General features: G+C 35.6%; 1 protein-coding gene across 8 annotated transcripts; it reads left to right on the forward strand.

The window, feature by feature from the left end:
* Positions 1 to 344: 344 nt before the first annotated feature.
* Positions 345 to 18,711, forward strand: LOC115446019 (rho guanine nucleotide exchange factor 6). Of its 8 annotated transcripts, XM_037441769.1 has the most exons (12): positions 406 to 641; positions 849 to 1,062; positions 2,052 to 2,214; positions 3,758 to 3,976; positions 4,293 to 4,491; positions 4,716 to 4,937; positions 5,229 to 5,441; positions 8,362 to 8,629; positions 8,701 to 8,901; positions 9,248 to 9,323; positions 12,959 to 13,095; positions 18,416 to 18,491. In XM_037441769.1, the coding sequence occupies exons 2-11, from the start codon at positions 879 to 881 to the stop codon at positions 13,050 to 13,052; spliced, it is 1,839 nt and encodes a 612-aa protein (XP_037297666.1). In that variant the 5' UTR covers positions 406 to 641; positions 849 to 878; the 3' UTR covers positions 13,053 to 13,095; positions 18,416 to 18,491. The 8 variants fall into 8 exon arrangements, with proteins under 8 accessions (XP_037297662.1, XP_037297663.1, XP_037297664.1 ...); XM_037441765.1 differs by lacking the exons at positions 9,248 to 9,323; positions 12,959 to 13,095; positions 18,416 to 18,491 and adding an exon at positions 10,051 to 12,952 and having other exon boundaries at positions 345 to 417; XM_037441766.1 differs by lacking the exons at positions 9,248 to 9,323; positions 12,959 to 13,095; positions 18,416 to 18,491 and adding an exon at positions 10,051 to 12,952 and having other exon boundaries at positions 386 to 478.
* The last annotated feature ends 391 nt before the right edge of the window (positions 18,712 to 19,102 follow it).

The raw sequence follows: 19,102 nt of genomic DNA on the forward strand, positions 1-19,102 counted from the left end.
ATAAGGCCGAGGCCATGTCTGAAATATTCTCAATTATAAGGCCGAAGCCATGTCTGAAATAGTCTCAATTATAAGGCCGAGGCCATGTCTGAAATATTCTCAATTATAAGGCCGAAGCCATGTCTGAAATAGTCTCAATTATAAGGCCGAGGCCATGTCTGAAATTCGGCCAAAGAGAATTATAATATATATGGAAATGGACTCGGCTATTTTCTGCAATGGGTTATCAAAAATAGGGATGCCTAGCAATAAATAAAATTTCCTTTCAAAGATGAAAAAGAGATACCCCAAAAATGAGAATATTAAGTGGCCTCGCGTCGGGTGTCAACAGTCTGTCGAAATGGGCTTTATATTTTGTCTATGGTCAATGGTGTAAAAAGAGTGGTAACACGGAGGAGTACCTACGTCGTATTTATGGTATATTTATTTTTGGAAGTCCATGAATTTGGATTCTTTATTAATTTTATTATTTTTGTAGGTAAAGAATTTATAGTTTCTACATAAATTAAATTATCTTCGTATAAATAGGAGTGTGATAATTTTGCAAACGACCTTCCTGTGATAGAAATTGATAATTGGTCTATTGAAACGATTGAACAAACAGGAACTCATCTTCCTGTATACATATGCTGGAGGTATTTGTGAGTAATTGTCGAAAATTCCTGAATGCCTACGTAATATGAAAATTTGATGAATTTAAAGGAAAGTAATACATGTTTTTGTGAAATCCACTTCCAACATAAAACATTCATTACGTATATTAAATTGTAAATCCCTGAACTGCATTTTACCATTGATTTTCGTATGGAAAATAGTATTTATTATTAATATTTCTATTTTTGTCGTAGAAAATAACATGGTGCTAGAAGTTAAGTAAAATGTCAACCGAAAATTGCTTGGTGAAAGCAATATATTCATTCAAAGGCAAAAATAATGATGAACTATGCTTCAAGAAAGGTGACATTATCACAGTTACTCAAAAAGAGGAGGGAGGATGGTGGGAGGGTACTCTAGGTGAGACCACCGGCTGGTTTCCAAGCAACTATGTGACTGAATATAAAGGTATGACATTTACACCACAATTTACTTATTAATATACTTATTTTAGACCTTTATTATTATGGAAATAGATTTATTCATATGTGTCTGCTAAACATATGTGTGATGTTATTAATATTTCATAGTGTACATGCATGAGCTTTGTACAAATATTAAAAAGACTATGCAGTGCAGTTTAAAATTGAGTAAAAAAATTTCTTTTTAAAGAATCTATATCTTGTTATGTACATATGTAAAATTAAAATTAAAAGGCAAAACAAGGTATATCCATAGAGTATTAATTAATAATATGAAGGTTCCTGAAGTGTGAACTATTAGATATTTTAACTCTATACACATTATTCATACATACTAATTGACAATATGTGAACTACACATTTTGTTTGTTTGTTTATGTATCCATGTTGTGTATGCAACTAAAAAGCAAATCAAGCTAGTTATATTATTATGTCTGTATATAAGTACAATGCTTGAGCTCATAAAAAAGATACATTTTGAGCAAAACTGAACCACTGTAATGTTAACAACACATTGACTGCAGATTATTCATCAATTATGTTTATTGGGTACAATGCATGTGTGACTATCATACAACTGGAATATTTAAAAAAATCTCTCTCAGACTCTCTAAAACTGTCTCACTCACTCACTCATTCATGTCATGTAGTTAAAGACCAGTGCATAATAAGACATTCTGTGCGTGGTGCGCACTGGTGAATGGTTCATTGATTGGCACTGCAGACAACATGTGAAGCATGTTGTATTGCCAATGGTTGTCAAGTTGAGACACAAGCTATAAGTCATAATAATGCAGTTAGTAACACTGGTTAAAAATTAAATATTTTTGGAAAGAATATAGCAATTCTAATGGAGAAATCAGAGATCCATAGCAAATAAGCCATAACAAAACACTGCAAATAAAAAAAATGCAAAAGTCATGTAGAAATAATATTGGATGGATTCTCATAAATGCTTTGTTAATGTTTCAAAAGATCCTACAGGTTCTGTTACAACATCCCCAATTAGAGCACCTTCAGAAATACAAGCCTTTAGAAATGTGGTGCTTAAAGATATTATAGATTCAGAAAAAGCTCATGTTGCGGAAATGCAAGGACTTATCACCAACTTCTTACAACCATTAGAGAAAAGTGAGATGTAAGTATTTTTTATTAAAGTTCTTCTTATTAATTTTCAAATGTTATCTATAATTAAAAATAGAGTTTTTGTCATAAATATGTTTATGAATCATGACATATTATGCATGGTGACTTGGGCTTACATTATAGCTAGATATATAATTTATAATATTTAAATCATTGTAATCATAGTGTTAAGTCTGCTGGAAAACCTAATAAATAAATGATAGTTAAAAATGTATAGTTAGGCTTTATTATATCAATGAGTTACATATATTTGTATGCCAAGTAGAAAAATATTGTTTTCCGGCAAATGATGCATTCACTTGTACTTTAATTATTCTAACTATAGGTTTTGTGTCATTCAATCAATAACCACCTACATTTTGTAAATGATTTCTAAAGCTATGTATTAATGGAAAGGAAATCCACTGTTTACCCAAGATGTTATCTTGGAATACGTCATCTATACTATTATATAAAGCTGAAGAGTTTGTTTGTTTGTTTGTTTGTTTGTTTGAACGCGCTAATCTCAGGAACTACTGGTCCAAACTGAAAAATTCTTTTTGCGTTGGATAGCCCTATGTTCGTGGAGTGCTATAGGCTATATATCATCACGCTATACCCAATAGGAGCGGAGCAGTAATGCCTAATCTCAGGAACTATCGGTCCGAACTGAAAATTTCTTTTTGCGTTCGATAGCCCTTTGTTCGTGGAGTGCTATAGGCTATATATCATCACGCTATACCCAATAGGAGCGGAGCAGTAATGGCTAATCTCAGGAACTACCGGTTCGAACTAAAAAATCATTTTGTATTGGATAGCCCTTTGTTCGTGAAGTGCTATAGGCTATATATCATCACGCTATGACCAATAGGAGCAGAGCAGTAACGGCTAATCTCAGAAACTAGGAGTTTGAACTAAATAATTCTTTTTGTGTTGGATAGCCCTTTGTTCCTGGAATGCTATAGGCTATATATATCATCACGCTATGCCCAATAGGAGCGGAGCAGTAATCGCTAATCTCAGGAACTACCGGTTCGAACTGAAAAAATATTTTTGTGTTGGATAGCCCTTTGTTCCTGGAGTGCTATAGGTTATATATTGTCACGCTATGACCAATAGGAGCGGAGCAGTAATGAAACATGATGCAAAAACGGGGACAATTTATTAGTTTTGAGAGCTTCTGTTGCGTGCGCTGCATAAACGGTTAAAGTTATGCAACAATAATGTATGACGGGATTATTCCTCTTAAAAAGTTCTACAAAAATATCATAAAACAAAGTCCCCCGCTGCATCGGTCTGCCCGAACGTGTTAAACTTAAAAACTACCCAACGTATTAGGATAAAATTTGGTATGGAGACAGTTTGAGACCCTGGGAAGAACATAGGCTCCCGGGAAAGTATATAGCGTGACTTTTATAACGGAAAACTTTAGCCCGAAAAACTTTATAACGCGGGCGGAGCCGCGGGCAAAAGCTAGTAATATTATATAGATAGAACAATACATTAAAAAGGTTAATATAAGCTATACAAAACTGATCTACTGTAATATGTTTAAGGCTAACAAAAGATGAGTTCAAACAGTTAACGGGTAATATAAATGAGGTGCTGCAGACTCATGAACAGTTCCTTACATTACTTGAGGAGTGTGCTACGAAGACCGGTCCGGACCAAAGAGTGGGAGGATTATTTTTACAGTGGGCTCCTAAAATTAAAGCTGTACACCAAACATATTGTTCCGGTCATCCTAAAGCTGTCTGCATTCTTGACAAATACAAGTAAGTTTCAATTATTTAAAGGTATTCGATACACCATTTATATTAAATATATGTGCCAATTAAAACTATAGATGGCTGCTGAAGTGGGCTGCTGCCCTCATCTTTTATGATACTAAATATGCATAATCTCAATTTATCTCACAGTTTCATATTATATTGTATAGTGACTACTCAGTAATAAAATGTGAATCGCAAATGTGGATAAACCAGTGGGCTCTTAAATTACTTTATTGATGGCTTTATTATTAATGAGCAATAAAAACCAAACAGCTATGGATATCCATTTAGTTATTTATTGATAAAATATTTTTTTCAGAGAAGCATTGAACACATGGATGGAAAATGCAGGTGCTGTTTGTCCAGGGGTGCTAGTATTGACAGCAGGGCTGTCGAAACCGTTTCGTCGGCTTGGCAAATATCCAGCAATGTTACAGGAATTAGCGAGGCACGTTCATGAAGCACATCCAGATAGGGGCGATACACATCGCGCCTCCGTGGTCTACAAAGATATTGCAGTATGTACACTGTTCAGAATACTTATCGTATACGTACATAGTACTGTTTAAAGCTATTTAAACATAGTGGGCGTATTGCGATAGGAATGTGATTGTTGCGCGTCGAAATAAAATGTATACAAGTTAAACGATAATATTATGTTGTACATAATTTACACTATTGTTGCTATAAGGTCCGTTATAGTCTGTCATGCCGAGAGATCACAAAGTTAGTTATTTGTCAGAGTGGATGTGCCGCACTGCGTCGTCAGAAGGAGCTGGAGTTGCAAGTGGTGACGGGCGAGGTGCGCGGCTGGCCCGGCGGCGAGCTGGCGTCGCTGGGCGACGTGCTGCACATGGGCAGCGTGGCCGTGGGGCCCTCGCACCAGGACCGCTACCTCGTGCTGTTCCCCTCGGCGCTGCTACTGCTGTCGGTCAGCAAGCGAGTCTCGGCATTTGTTTACGAGGTGCGTTCTTATATTTGCTAAAAATAATGTGAATTTTTGTTGGTATTTTCTTCTCTCCATGTGTCAATGGATATGGATATAATGGATGAATTGTTTATATAGTCATCTGTGGGTTGCAGAATGATATATAGGAAACTTTAGTATAAAGACAGACAGGATAACATCATCAGATTAACATCTTATGTTGATCTTTAGAAATCCCCTATAGGTGGTGGCTAGTAGAATTATTAGGTATTCATGTACAGAAATTCTAATAAGCGAAATATTGAATTTTTTATTTTATTTTTCCAGGGTTGTCTTCCATTAACTGGCATTACTGTATGCAAATTAGAGGACACAGATGTTCGGAAAAATGCATTTGAAATTAGCGGCCCAATGATAGATACTATTGTAGCAGTATGTCAGACCAAAGCCGAGGCTGATAACTGGGTAAGCTTGTTGCAAAAGCACTCCAACACGAGCAGCCCGGCTCACGAGCCCGGTCAGCCACAGTCTCTACCACATGTGAGTATCGAACTATCTATAATCTATTATAATATTATTAGAATAAATGTTTATTTGTACTATAAGAAACTTGTTACTAAGGTATTTTGTAATATTGTTGCATAGCTGACCCGCTCTCCTTCCGAAGGGGCGTTGTCTAGCATCAACTCTAGCCGCCGGAGTCTTTATCACGTGACACTACCGCCCGCTAGTTACCCTTCTGCTTCGCCTTATTATTCATTAACAAAATATTTCGCGAGACTCGTTAAAAAGAAAGTAATAACGAAACAAATGTTGCGCAAATTGTTACACGAAAGAACTTGGGCAAAAGCTTTCGAGTTGACGGGACTGCCTGTGAGGCGGCGACACAAAAATCACATCAAATTAAAAATAGAGAACGACGGCACGGTCGGGGCGGATACTGATTATTCTGACAGCGAGGAGAGTGACAAAGAGACAGACGATACGGAGTCGTACGCGAGTTCTAGTTGCACCGACGCTGAAGCACTGAGCTGCTCCAAAATGTTAAGGCAGGATGCCATGGACAGTCCCAGGACGATCTCTTCATCTTGCAGTAGTTGGGGCAGTAATTTTGGTTATGTGCGATATTTCGACAATTCCCCAGATATGCATTTGGATGAGTCACAAGTCCCCAAGTCATTTACTGCAACTACGGCAGATTGTACGAGAAATTTATTTCAAGGAATACCAGGTAATAGTGACAGGTTAAATACTGTCAAAACGATGAACACTGACCAGCAATCGCACAACCAATCCCGCATTTTACATGATATGCCATCAACTTTTCCACATTCCGAAAGTACAGAAACTTCAAGTTTTGAAGTGAGACCTTACATGGCCTGCGAAGACCTAGTTAACATTGATCAGAACATGCAAATAGAAACCCTTGGAAATATTGATTCCGAGTATATACCTACAAGACAAAGCTTTCCAAACTGCGCAGCTAAAAATGACCCTTTACCAAAACTTTGGAAATCACAAGAAGAAAATTACACTCCAGAAGAAACTGATAAAGAAAATATACTGACGGCAGATGTGTTACAAGAATTACCGCCGCCGTCTCCAAAACCATATCGCCAATACTCGATTGAATCTATCATTATCGATCCACCGCCAATGTTCCGAAATGAACAGGAAGATAATATGAAAGTTATTAATGTCAATCTGAACACCAACGTACCTTTTCGCAAGCATTCGCTTAATTCTGATAAACGAATTAGAAGATCCGTTTCGAAATCGATGGTGGAGACAGAAAACGTAAACAAGAACTCTGGATCGCGCATTCAAAGGATGAGTTCGCAATCTGAAAACGATAAAAATCATAGAAAATGTGAATGTTGTAACAGATCGCTGTGCCCTAGTCCGAGATCGTCAGACTCTGGAGTTGTGGGAAGCTGCAACTTAGCGTCACCAGATATGCAGGAATATTCCACTACTGGCAATGCAGGAAACGATTCAGATAGTCACGAAAAAGTTTCCGATCCTATAAAAGATTCGCTTACAAATCTCTCTCAAAGAGATTATGACGCAGGGCGACGCAAGCTCACGTTGTCTGAGATAGAGGCAGAAACGTTTGAGGATCAATGTAGATGCACGTCACCTTTCGGTTCAACTGCGAGGACATCGTGCGTCACCAGTGTCACTTCTGAAACCAGTCTTGATGTGATGGATTTATCGAACACCCATGTCACTTCGACGTATGCTGCATCACCTTTACCAACATCGCAAATAAAGCGAACTTCAATAAGGAGAAACATCGAACGTTATGTACCAGAAATAAAATTAAAACCCGAGCCTCCGCCGAGGATATACAGAAAACCAAGTACACATTTGGACATACCGAAGAATGTTCGTCAACCAATGCCTTGCCAGTGGAGCACGCTGAACATAACGGAACGCACCAAGCCCAGCTTGCACTACCACATGCGTATATACAGAGAGACACCGGAGACAAACAACAATGAGAGACAGTCTCGGGCAAACGCGCCACGCAACCGCGACGTGTTTACCAAAGATAACAGACAAAGCGTGGATGCGAATTACGCGCAACTACGTAAAACGAGGTCTCGAAGCGAAGACTTTACGAAATTGCAGAAGGGTCTAGCGAGTCCCCAATCAGGTTTCGTGGTGTATCGTTCGGATTTATACGCGCACTGGTGGATGAAAGCAAAGTTACCCATAACCGTGGTCACCGACTCAGGCAAGGATTATTATTTTGTAAAGAGATACTGTTTTGTGTATCACTGGTTTGATTATAATATTGCCTTGAAGTTTGATAACCATTAGATTAATGCTGTCATTAGAATTACCCCCAGTGTTGCAGTGCTTTACTTGATCATCCTTGCCTGTGTTTATTCATTTTACTAACTGTAAAACAATCACTGCAAGTAGACATCATGTTATTGTACTAACAAATTAAAAAGTCCAGTACATATATTGCATGGAAAGGCTTATTACCTCTTCCCGAGAGTATGTAGGAATTCGCATAGCTGATTACTTAAAGATCGTTGTATATTCTATAGTACAAACCCATTTGTAAATGGTTATGTATAATTTAATATTATAATTTAGTTTAAGAAGGTACGTAAAAAATACCAAAATGTTACCGCTTAATTCGTTCCTAAGATAAGGAATTAAAGGTTATTGTATAAATCTGGTACCTTCGAATATATATATCTCGGTTCCTCGGGACTGGAAGGTGTCCTCGAATCGGCGATCGGCTCGCCTCCTATCACAGCCCTGTGGAGGCTATTCTACCTATTCCGTCGGGATAACGACATGAGCTCATGTTTCATGTAAATCTCAAACGTTCTCTAATTACTACAGAAGTGAATAAATTTGGAAACACATTCCTCGCTTATATAAGTAGTTGTTAGAATACGGCGACTAATTGTATTGTGTTTACTATTTATACTTGCAGATGGCCGTGAGCGACAGTAATAGCTCTGATATATCATCCGGTCTAACAAACCACAAAAGATCACACTCATTTAACAATCATCAAAGCTACACACAACATACGCAACAGACACAGAAAAATAAACAAAAGAATCAACCCGCGCGTTGGCTGCAAAACTCTTGCGACTCCCTCGACCAATCGCCCGCTAAACCGAACAAGAGTCCTATTGGCAAGAAATTTTCTTCTGTCGATTTTATTGACACTGCAGGCTCGAACTACAGCAGTAAAGGTAATAGTATAAACAAACTAATATGTCGTATTATCGACAGCAGTAGATGCATTGATGATTGTACGTTTTAGGATGGAGCATAACTTGCTTGCGGCCCGCGCCGCCGCTGAGACCTCAGTCGTTCACAATCGGATCGGACGAAAACATTGGGCCCACGCATCCTTACGCACCGCATCAAAGAAAATCCAATTCGTACGAAGAAGATGCTCTTATATTAAAAGTCATTGAGGCTTATTGCACTTCGGCAAGGTGCAGGAATGCTGTAAGTTCCGGTGAGTATTTTGTTTAATTATATTTCAGTAGATATTCGGGAGGTTTTTCTTTATCTAATATCAATCATATTATTTTTATTATTTAATTTATTGAAATAATACGGTTACAAAATTATAAATGTATATCTGTTGAATAAAATATAAATTAATAATAAACCTATTACAAATTAAAGAATAATGAATGCCCACAAAATATAATTAATTAAACTAAATTGGCTGGTATGCAATAAAAATAATTTCGATGAATGAAAATTTATATAATGCATATTACGAAGAAGTATAGTATGCAATGGTGTTATATTAAAGGCTAACAGTTTCCACTAACACAACTGTATTTATTATGCAGTACCCAATATACCACTGGAGATATTCGAGTCGACAAGAAGGAGACATGTGAAGTCAAGAAACCGTATTATTAGCTGGTTCTTAGAATGAAACCGTATTTACACATAAAACCAAAATTTTCGCTAGTCATATAAATCGTAGAGCTTATAAATAATATTTATTAAAGATTGCTGTTGTCGATGTAACAATTATATTGAGCACATCGTCAGTCTCTCTCATTTTGATAATCAGTATAATCGTCTATTTATGCCGGTATATATGTGGGCACATGTCTCTAAATGCATGAACAAAGCATGCTTAAATAATCTCCCGTCTGTCGTACGTTGTATCTCTAGAACTCTTCTTAGATCTGAAACAACATGACGTATTCAATATATTATATTATTAGATTACTTTATTTATATTTAGCTATTCCAGTACAAAGTAGCTAGTCGTAGTTGTATAGTAATTATTTACCAACTACATATTTAATGACCGAGATGGTATCAATTCCAGAATCTCAGAAAAGATTATTATTTATTTTAATATTACTGACAATTCGATACCATAACCAATAATTCTTAACGTCTACTCTATGTGCAACATAACACGCTCTTCACATACTTATACATACATGCGTAACTAACAAGGATTGTGTCACGGTGCCAAGATGACTACATTATAGTTGCTTCGACGACACCAACACTCAACGCAAGCAAATCTATGTGCGCGATTGTGAACGTGAATAACTCGCTTGTTTTCCGACACGATAGTCTGAATCTTTCTATTTTGTTACATGCGGCTGCCTTTATATCGCACCTGCAGTGGACTGCGGCCACTTATCTCTCGGTAAAGTACAATATCACGCACCCGCTACTAACATGCCTCACTATAACTATACTAAATTGCCGACCGTCCAGCGAAGTAACACTCCCGAGTCGTCGGCGGCCAACAAGGTGTCCAAAGTGAAGCGTAACAAAAGCTCGTCGGCGGCGGACGCGTACCTGTACCGCGCTCCGGAGACGAGGAGACTCTTGTCCGAGCGGAAATTTGACATGAACCGGTCCAACCCCAATCTGTGGCAGTGCTCGGACGAGCGCGCGCCCCGCGCACTGTGCGGCCGCGAGCGGCGCAGCGGCTCGCACCCCAGCCTCGCGCAGCCGCACGGCCCCCGCCCCGCGCACGCCGCGCACCCCGCACACCCCGCGCACTCCGCGCCGCACGCGCTCCCCGCCGCCCGCTCGGCGCGCTCCTCCACCTGGTGTTGTGGGACCTTCGTCAAACAGCTCACCAAATCTCACCACTTCGACTGACATAACCAATAATCCTGCCCGCGGTGAACTTCGCAGCGGTGTATTGACTACATATCATGACGTGATCACTACTCACCGACTGCTCAGGGTACATTTGTCATACTTGTCTTACACGTTACCGAGTGGGCGGCTCTCGGCGCGGCATCGGCGTCTCAATGTATCCAAGCTGACTCCTTCGCTATTTTACCCCATGAGTTAAGTTTTACGTCTAACGTTTTGTTTCAAGTGTGACACCAATATTATAGGCGACAACCAAATATTACCCGTGTTATATTGTCTAAATCTAGTGCAAGTGCCATTGATACAACTTTAACAATAATACGTGTTATCTATGTTAACATAGATTTTGTATAGTGCATGTACGCAGTATTATTTAGATTTAAATAAATATTATATTTAAAGTAATCGCTTGTATATGTTACAAACATGGCTGGCTGAATCTGGCATTGCGCATGGTTTGCTTTGAGCAACAAAACTTCTTAGCGTTACACTGTAGTATACGTAAATTATATTATTATTGTAATATTAGTTATAACATATTTTATATACTTGAGGTGTTGTATTTTAATGGGTCTTATTTCGGTGTTCATATATTAGGGTGATATGTTAGATAGATGTCATAAGAGAAAGTGCGAGATTTTAATATTAAAGGGTTATTTTTTTATAAGTGAGACTATTTTAAAAGGTAGTGTGAATATAAAATTCGTGTTTTTTATTATGTAGGACAGCGAATTGTATTTTTTTTTTATTGATTTATGGGCGATAAATGCACACAGGCACATGTATTTTCTGGTTAGTAACCAGAGACACGGCTTTGTTATAATAATATAGTAACTAACAAATTTTGTCTATTTTCTCCTATACTTAATTGGTGCTTTTGCAATCAAAAACCAGGGTCAGTTCATTTCATTTTGTTTAACAGATATGAGATGGATATTGGGTAGCTATTCAGTATTCGGCCCATAAGACGTACTTTTACCGCCAGGGGAATATTGGAACAGTAATTTACAGCAGATATAGGAGTTTTGTGTTTAACTCATCTTTATAAAGAAAGCCCGATCTGAGATTAAAACCAAACTCCCAGTCCATCGCTCATATACTTTGTAATGAATAGACCAAGGACGCGAAATTATTAAATTTAGTTTTAAATATGTAATTTGTAGACCAGGTCAATTCATACAGTGAATATAAATGCTTGTATCCTGTGATTAATTTATTTGAAGTGCTCAATAAATTTGTCACATAAACGCACTGACCCTCATTATTACATTAACACAGGTATGCGTTGTTCAACTAATGACTCGAAATATAATGTAATCTCCAAGAGTACAAAATGATTAATATTAATTAAATGTACAATAAATTATGTTTAAAATAGTCTCACTTGCGGCATTGGCGTGCACATCGGGGGCGTCTTAAATTATAGAGAAAATGTATTATGAAGTTCTTTTGTACATAGCGTTAATAGCGATGTTTGCTGGTTTTGCTGGTGTCGCTGTTATTGCATCAATTCTGTGATCATTTGACCCTAGTCCCCGGCCTCTGTACACGCCTATGTGAGGTTTTAATACCAGTTTTACGTGTTGAATCTGTTTGTTCGCAACAGAACATGGTGCTTGTACATTCATACCTATTGTTCCTGTATGTATTATATTGTAATCAACATATTTATGTATTTTATTCAACATTATTGGAATACGAACATTGTCAAAGCTTATATTCCAGTTGTATTATTTAAAATTAGCATTAAAATTATTGCTGTGTTTGTATGGTGGTACTTTATATTTTTTTAAGAATGGACGCATAAGTCGAACTCTCATTGTCTTCAAGCATTTTATTGATGATAGTGTTTGTAAAGATATCAACCGATAAAAGCAGTGCTGTGGAGGTCTACAATGCTCGATGCAACATAAACAAAACAATTTTAACCATTTTTTTAATAAATAAATCCGAAACATTACGGCAATGATTTTGTAAAATATTTATAAGTATCCGTAACGCACTTCCAACTTATATTCAACTTCCCCTCTGAGGGAATAGTACACAATCTTAAACCGGTTCATGTTTTGACATTGAGAAACATAATAATCTAAGAAATTGGATAATGTAAAGACAGTTTGAAGTTTGTATTAATATATAATGTAATATACATACGTAACATTTTATGTGGAAACTGTCATGCGATTGTTGCTTGATGATAATGTAGAATTTCAATGGCCCAAGTGCCTATCAAAAGAAGAGCAGTAGGTAACAGTTTATGCAGGTCGAAGATCAATTTACAGTTAATTATTTTAAAAAGTAGAATTTTTGGTTATCTAGTTACAATAATTTATTCAGTTATTTAAAATATTTAAAACCGTGTTTTACCATTGCCATTATTCTTACTTTACGTGTTATTTCAATTTCTTAATCAATTTTAGTTGCGGCAAGAAATCTATTCGGGACATCATTTCACTATACACAATAATGGCTGTCTACTTTACCCCGACGGAACGGGCTATTCTGCGTGTGTAGTGAATGACGGATATGACCGGATATATAGATGCCGGATTTCTCCGTACGTGAAAACCCAGCTTAACACATTTATCCGCACGTGCACAGTTGTTAGTTTTACTGCACACATATTTCTATTAGTTTATATGCCAGATATTTTACTCTAATAATATAAATAATACTTACTAAAAAAATACAATTACAATTCAACATGTTCATTGAAATGGTTAAACAAATGAAATGTCCGAATTGGATACGTACAAATGTTATTTAAATTAAAACCTTAGTCTGATTTCATTTTGTCGATTAGAATTCGACACAGTGAAGAATTCTGTAGTAAACTGTTGTTTGGATAGCAAAAACTACTTAACGAAAGTAATCTTTTAGCTATTTTGATATTTGTTTTAGTTAATGATTAATGATGTTAGATTTTTAAAATCGTTTACATATATATACTTATATATATGAAATCAAAAGCAAAATTAACTCATATTGGATTTTCATTGGTAATTTTTTTAAAAGTCGCCATCGTTAAAGTGCCCTCCACTCTCGCATACGCCTTTCCATCCCGATCTTATACGGAAAGCACGACATATTTCACGTCCCAGGCCGGGTGTAAGGAACTGTGAGCCGACTAGAGTTTTATAGATGCAGCCATACTGCGGTAAAGCTGTCTAGATACATATGCTTATGACTTTTCAATTCGGAAATTTAGGAATTTATTCATTCTAAGTATAAGAAGCAGAGTAAACGCTAATAGCAAATTTTTACTCACTATATTACAACAAAACTATTATAAGTTTTTTGAAGTCACTACTTATCGGTACAGGGGCTTTATAATACCGATTCACAATTCAAAAGTATAGAAGGTGCTGAGAAAAAATAACCGTGTCTATGTTACGGAAAAACAAGGCTTTCCTTTGTTCCTTACAGTTCCGCTACTCAGTGATACGCAGAACTCCTATATTTTCTCTCATTTATTCCGCTACACGCGGCGCGGCCTGTGACACTGCAGAAAAAATACCTTGTTTAAATGTTGGTGTTCTTGATTTATTTAGATTGAAAAGGTGGATTATTGAATTGAGGCAGTGAGGGCAACTCTCTTAACTGGTGTAGCTTCAAGAAACTTTTTAAGCGACTGACCATAATTTTTCAAGATAATATAAGATTTCAATTTACAGATTTTGAAAAATAAAATTACCGTCGACACAAAAATTTGTAATCGACGTAAAACACTTTTTGATACCAATCGATTCGATTACTCATAGGCAACAAAACGCCCTTCCGAAGTTTGACTACTTTTGAGGTCACAAAGTTTTTAGCAATTTCTGACTACTGCCCCGGTTCAAAAATCCACTGTTAGAAGCTTTTGTTTTATTTACTTTGAAGTATCTAAAAGATATCTCCCACACATTCTCACTGTTAATAAATGCAAATAAGTTTCTTATACAAAACCATTTCTTAATTTTATATCTCCCTACAACTGTCAATTGTAGTTGTTTTGCGGTTATTTACGTAACAAGCTAGTGAGAATATTTGACGAATGCCTTAATTATTAGAAGCTATAAAAGTATAAAGAGGTTTATCACTGTTACAATTCACTGATGTAATTGATACTAACATAAATGACACAAAATTCCGTAATTCTACAGCTTGTTTGAACATGAAAACCTATAGTTGACTACAATGGCGCATTAGTCTACGCGTTCAGCAAGAAGGAAGTGCCTATCATCACTCCGCTCGTTTGTCTGAAACATGAAATGATGGTCCTATAATACCTGTGGGAATTACAGGAACAATGTCTTTTAAAATGGAACATTATTACAATGACACTGATCTTCCTGAAATCTGTCGTAATCCAAACGAGCTGTTATGTGAAACACATACTATCTGTCCAAAATACAGTTAAAAACTTATTAGTTGCAGCTACAGATGTTAAAAATAGCTTTTCCTATACATCTAAGGTATTTCCACAGAGTGGGAGTAGTGTCGTACACTAATTGGCGAGTTTAAGAAACGTCAATGTTTTATTTAATAAAGAAAACCATTCTTTTGTCGGAAGAAGTAGGGCAATAGAAAACAAGAAATTATTGTTTGAAATTTAGTATTGTGCTAGTTTTGTTTAACGCAGTGTTGTGACTAAAATAAAACATTGAATAGTGACTTAACCTAGAATATACAACAAATAATCAGATAAATCCCACACTTCGAAATTATAAAATTCACAACAGATTAGTAGTACTGCGGCTAAAAGCCCACCTCAAACAACCGACACATATGTATGTAACGCAAGAGAATATGTAAGCAGATAAACTCTAATATATTAGCTTTAACTATATTCGTGATTTAAGTTTATTCGGACATATTAAAGTATATATTATATAATTTTATACATTAAGCTTAGATTATTATACGTGAAAAATGTACCTATACGTCAGCATTTTAGCCCTACAGAACATTTATGTATCAGTAACTAACATTCATGTCAAATGGGATGACATACTATATGGATCTTAAAATTATGTCTTAACGACGCCAAGGAAGTAGTCACTACCTAACAAATAATCTTAGACAGGCACCACTATCCCCATAATTACAATGGGTGATGGATTTATTGAAAATAATTACTTTACATTATATTCAGTTTAAATAAAAATACAGAACTCCGCTACCACCTTCTACGATAAACTAAATATTAAATAGAAGCTGTAAGATCAGGAACTAAATTCAATCAGCATTTAGAAGTCACACCTGAAAAGTGTAATTAATAAATGAAAGGAAAATTAAACCACTATTGTCGAAATCATGTCGACTTTCACCTTATATGAACGAGCTTTATGACATCGTAATTCATAACAGCTTTAATAAATCTAAAGCTAGTACGGTTGTGCTAATAACGACCGACACAGATTTTTAGCGCAATAAATTGGAAGGGTTGACAAGCGAAATAATCATTGCAACAAATTACCTAATGCGCACGCCTCGTATCACATTACAGACCGGCGAGTGTACTAAAAATAAAAACTGTTTTCAGCCTAATTACCTCGATAAATTATATTTCTTTTAGTAATTTCCTTGCTTTGTTTAACCTTTTTAATAAAGTTACCACGTAAGAAAAGCTATACTTGATTTTTAAATATCTTATTAGCGAAGCAATTGAAAATTTTAATTTAACTACAAAAGTATTTGCTTAGAGAACTGAGTAAATATCTTCAGTGAGCGTGCCGCGCAACGAGATCATTGACATGCAACTATTGATTTGTTGTTGCCAGCGTAAAACACGGAGCATAATGTGAACAGTCTATCAGAGTTCGGGGTACATTCTTTATTTCTAAAAAATATCCCAGTGCTGCTGACTATTGATATCACTTTGTTTTTGAAAAAGCATCGACATAGAGCAAGTAGTGTTTTAAAATCTATGAGTAATAGTTGGGATTTCTTCTTAAACAGGGTTTCGTGTTCTCACACAACACCTATACCGAAAAAAAATATTGACATATTGTTGAGTTCGATTTATTTTACATCAGTCTACCACTGTTTATGTTGAAGTAATTAAGTAAAGTAACAAGAGAATTTAAAATATAGCTATGTAATTTCTATGCATTAGAAATTACATAGCTACATGTTAAATTTATTTGCCATAATATGTTAATGGAATAATGTAAAAAAAACATTTACCGTTTAAAATATTGCTGTAATTTGAAATTATGATTACCTAGTCATCTTTTATTCATTATATTGTACCGTAATTGTGCGTATTCGACAATTCAATTTAATTTAGAAAAACATTGTTTCGGTTTGTAGGCCATAGTACGCTATACATCATTGACTGGAATTTAAAAGCGAATGAAACTTTAATTAATTAAACTGTACAATATTGCTGTGTGTTATATTTATTTTTTTATGAATGTTATTGTAGTTATTGGAGCTATTAACATTTTTAAATAAACTTTCTTTTTTGGCGATGAGATGTTTTTTTCTCGGGAATTTTATTGAACATTTGTAACCAAGTTTTATTTTATTTTATTTATTTGGGATAAAAAACAATTGTAAAATAAATTATATAAAAGTGAAATTACATATATATCGGAGATAATTGTTCAACTAACTGCATTATGCACAGTTTATATATTTTACAAAATAAAGAAGCCTTTCCTTAGAGAATCATGTACGGTGTTTTCAAACGTACCGAAACTGCATTTATGGACTTTGTAAAACAACAATGAACGTTTTACTTTTGCTGTTCATAACAAATATAAAGTTGGACATATTTTTCTAAGTTGCCTTAAATTATACGAAAAATAATATTTTCTTTTTCTCATTTGTTATATTTGTCTTTCATAGGCTAAGCATTCAAATCGAACATTCAATTCTTGCGATATAACGAAATGGTTATTTTTTTAACTAATATTTGGGCGAGGCCTTTGACTAACCACACATGATAGAAATTGATGATCGTCTAGTGTCTATGTTGTTAAACGTCTACCTAATAAGTACCTATTCACTTGCACCCTTTATATTGGAAACTATGAACTACATTCTTTTGTTGTTTTTAAATCTTATGCAATCGTTAAGGGTGCAATTTTAAATGATTGACGAAAGTAGCATGGTATAGAATACTAAACGTTGTGTAGATATCTAGAAAAGGGATTTTATTACACATAATAATATTGTAACAGGCCTATGCCTATACATTATCGATGTTGAAGATAAACTGATAGAGGGGTCTTTATTAAAGCAACAAAAGATAAAAGTTTTAGAATTTTGATGTCTGTATGTTTGTCCACGCATCACGAAGACACTACTGCATGGAATTGAATACAGTTTTCACTAGAGGTCTAACTTAAAATATAGGCTCCATTCTATCCCAAATATAAAGCGGGTCTTTTATCCCGGAGAAAACTTTATCAGGCGGGCGGAGCCGCCAGCAACAGCGTCATTGAACTGATTGTTTAACTTCGATTGCATTTTTCTATTTCATGTATTCTAACTTGTCTCAATTAATACTATCTAATTATTATATTTTATTACTTACTTTTCATACAATAATAATGAAAGTAGATTTACCTAAAATTTCGTTAAATAAGAAATAAATTTCGCGAATGCTTTGATACTTATGGATAGAGTTTAGCATTGTACATATTATGTTAAAACGTTTACGTTATCGTAATAATTTACAAATCGTTAAGATTACAAATAGTTTCAGTGAATTACTGGGGCTCATAATTTAATCTTGCGTTTGTAAGGTTCGTTATTTTGTAGCTTGGTTTTTTTAATGTACTTATGCACATTTTGCTTTGTGTAGCATAAATTCGGTGTTGTACAAAATTGGTGCTAAAAAGTAAGTGTTTTCGTTGATGTGGTGGTAAAATTTTTGTTTTCAGAATGTGATGACGAGACGCCGTCTATAGAAGCATTGGTCAGGTCGCCGTCCTTACCCATACACTCCACGTCGAGTTACGGCTCGCCAAGTCTGTGGACTATTGTTATGCGATTACAAAACGAAATGAAAACATTGAAGTTAGAAGTTAAAAATCTGCAGCTACAATTAAATGAAGAAAAACACGACCGGACTCTTGCCATTGCAGCTTTACACTCGAAAAATGTATTAATGGATGCTAAAGAGAGTAAATGTTAATGATGTTTAGGTATTTTAATAAAATTTCTAATTTCTTATTAATTGTTCTATTATTTCATGTCCTAATACTGAATTCAAAGCAATTTTTACCATGGAATTTAATTGTCATTAGGTATTATATTTTTTAAATAGTTATCTTTGGATTGCTGCACAATTATCAATGCGGTATAGTGGCACTAGTAGGTATGTATGGCTGTGACCGGCAGACAGTTCGGTTCAGTGAGTGCTTATCCGGACGAATCACCACTACGTAGGTGTAAAGCAAAGGGCGGCAGAATACTTTCGCGTGATAAAAGCTGGGTATTTAATTGACATACATATTTTATAAAAAAAGAATATTAAAGTGTCTTTACGGATGTGCATCTTCGTTAGAAAATCCGAAATCCAAATGTATCTCATACTCTGCGAAGTAATTGCTTGGAGAAACAATAAT

Source organism: Manduca sexta, chromosome 23, assembly GCF_014839805.1.
Source record: "Manduca sexta isolate Smith_Timp_Sample1 chromosome 23, JHU_Msex_v1.0, whole genome shotgun sequence".
Classification (NCBI taxonomy): domain Eukaryota; kingdom Metazoa; phylum Arthropoda; class Insecta; order Lepidoptera; family Sphingidae; genus Manduca; species Manduca sexta.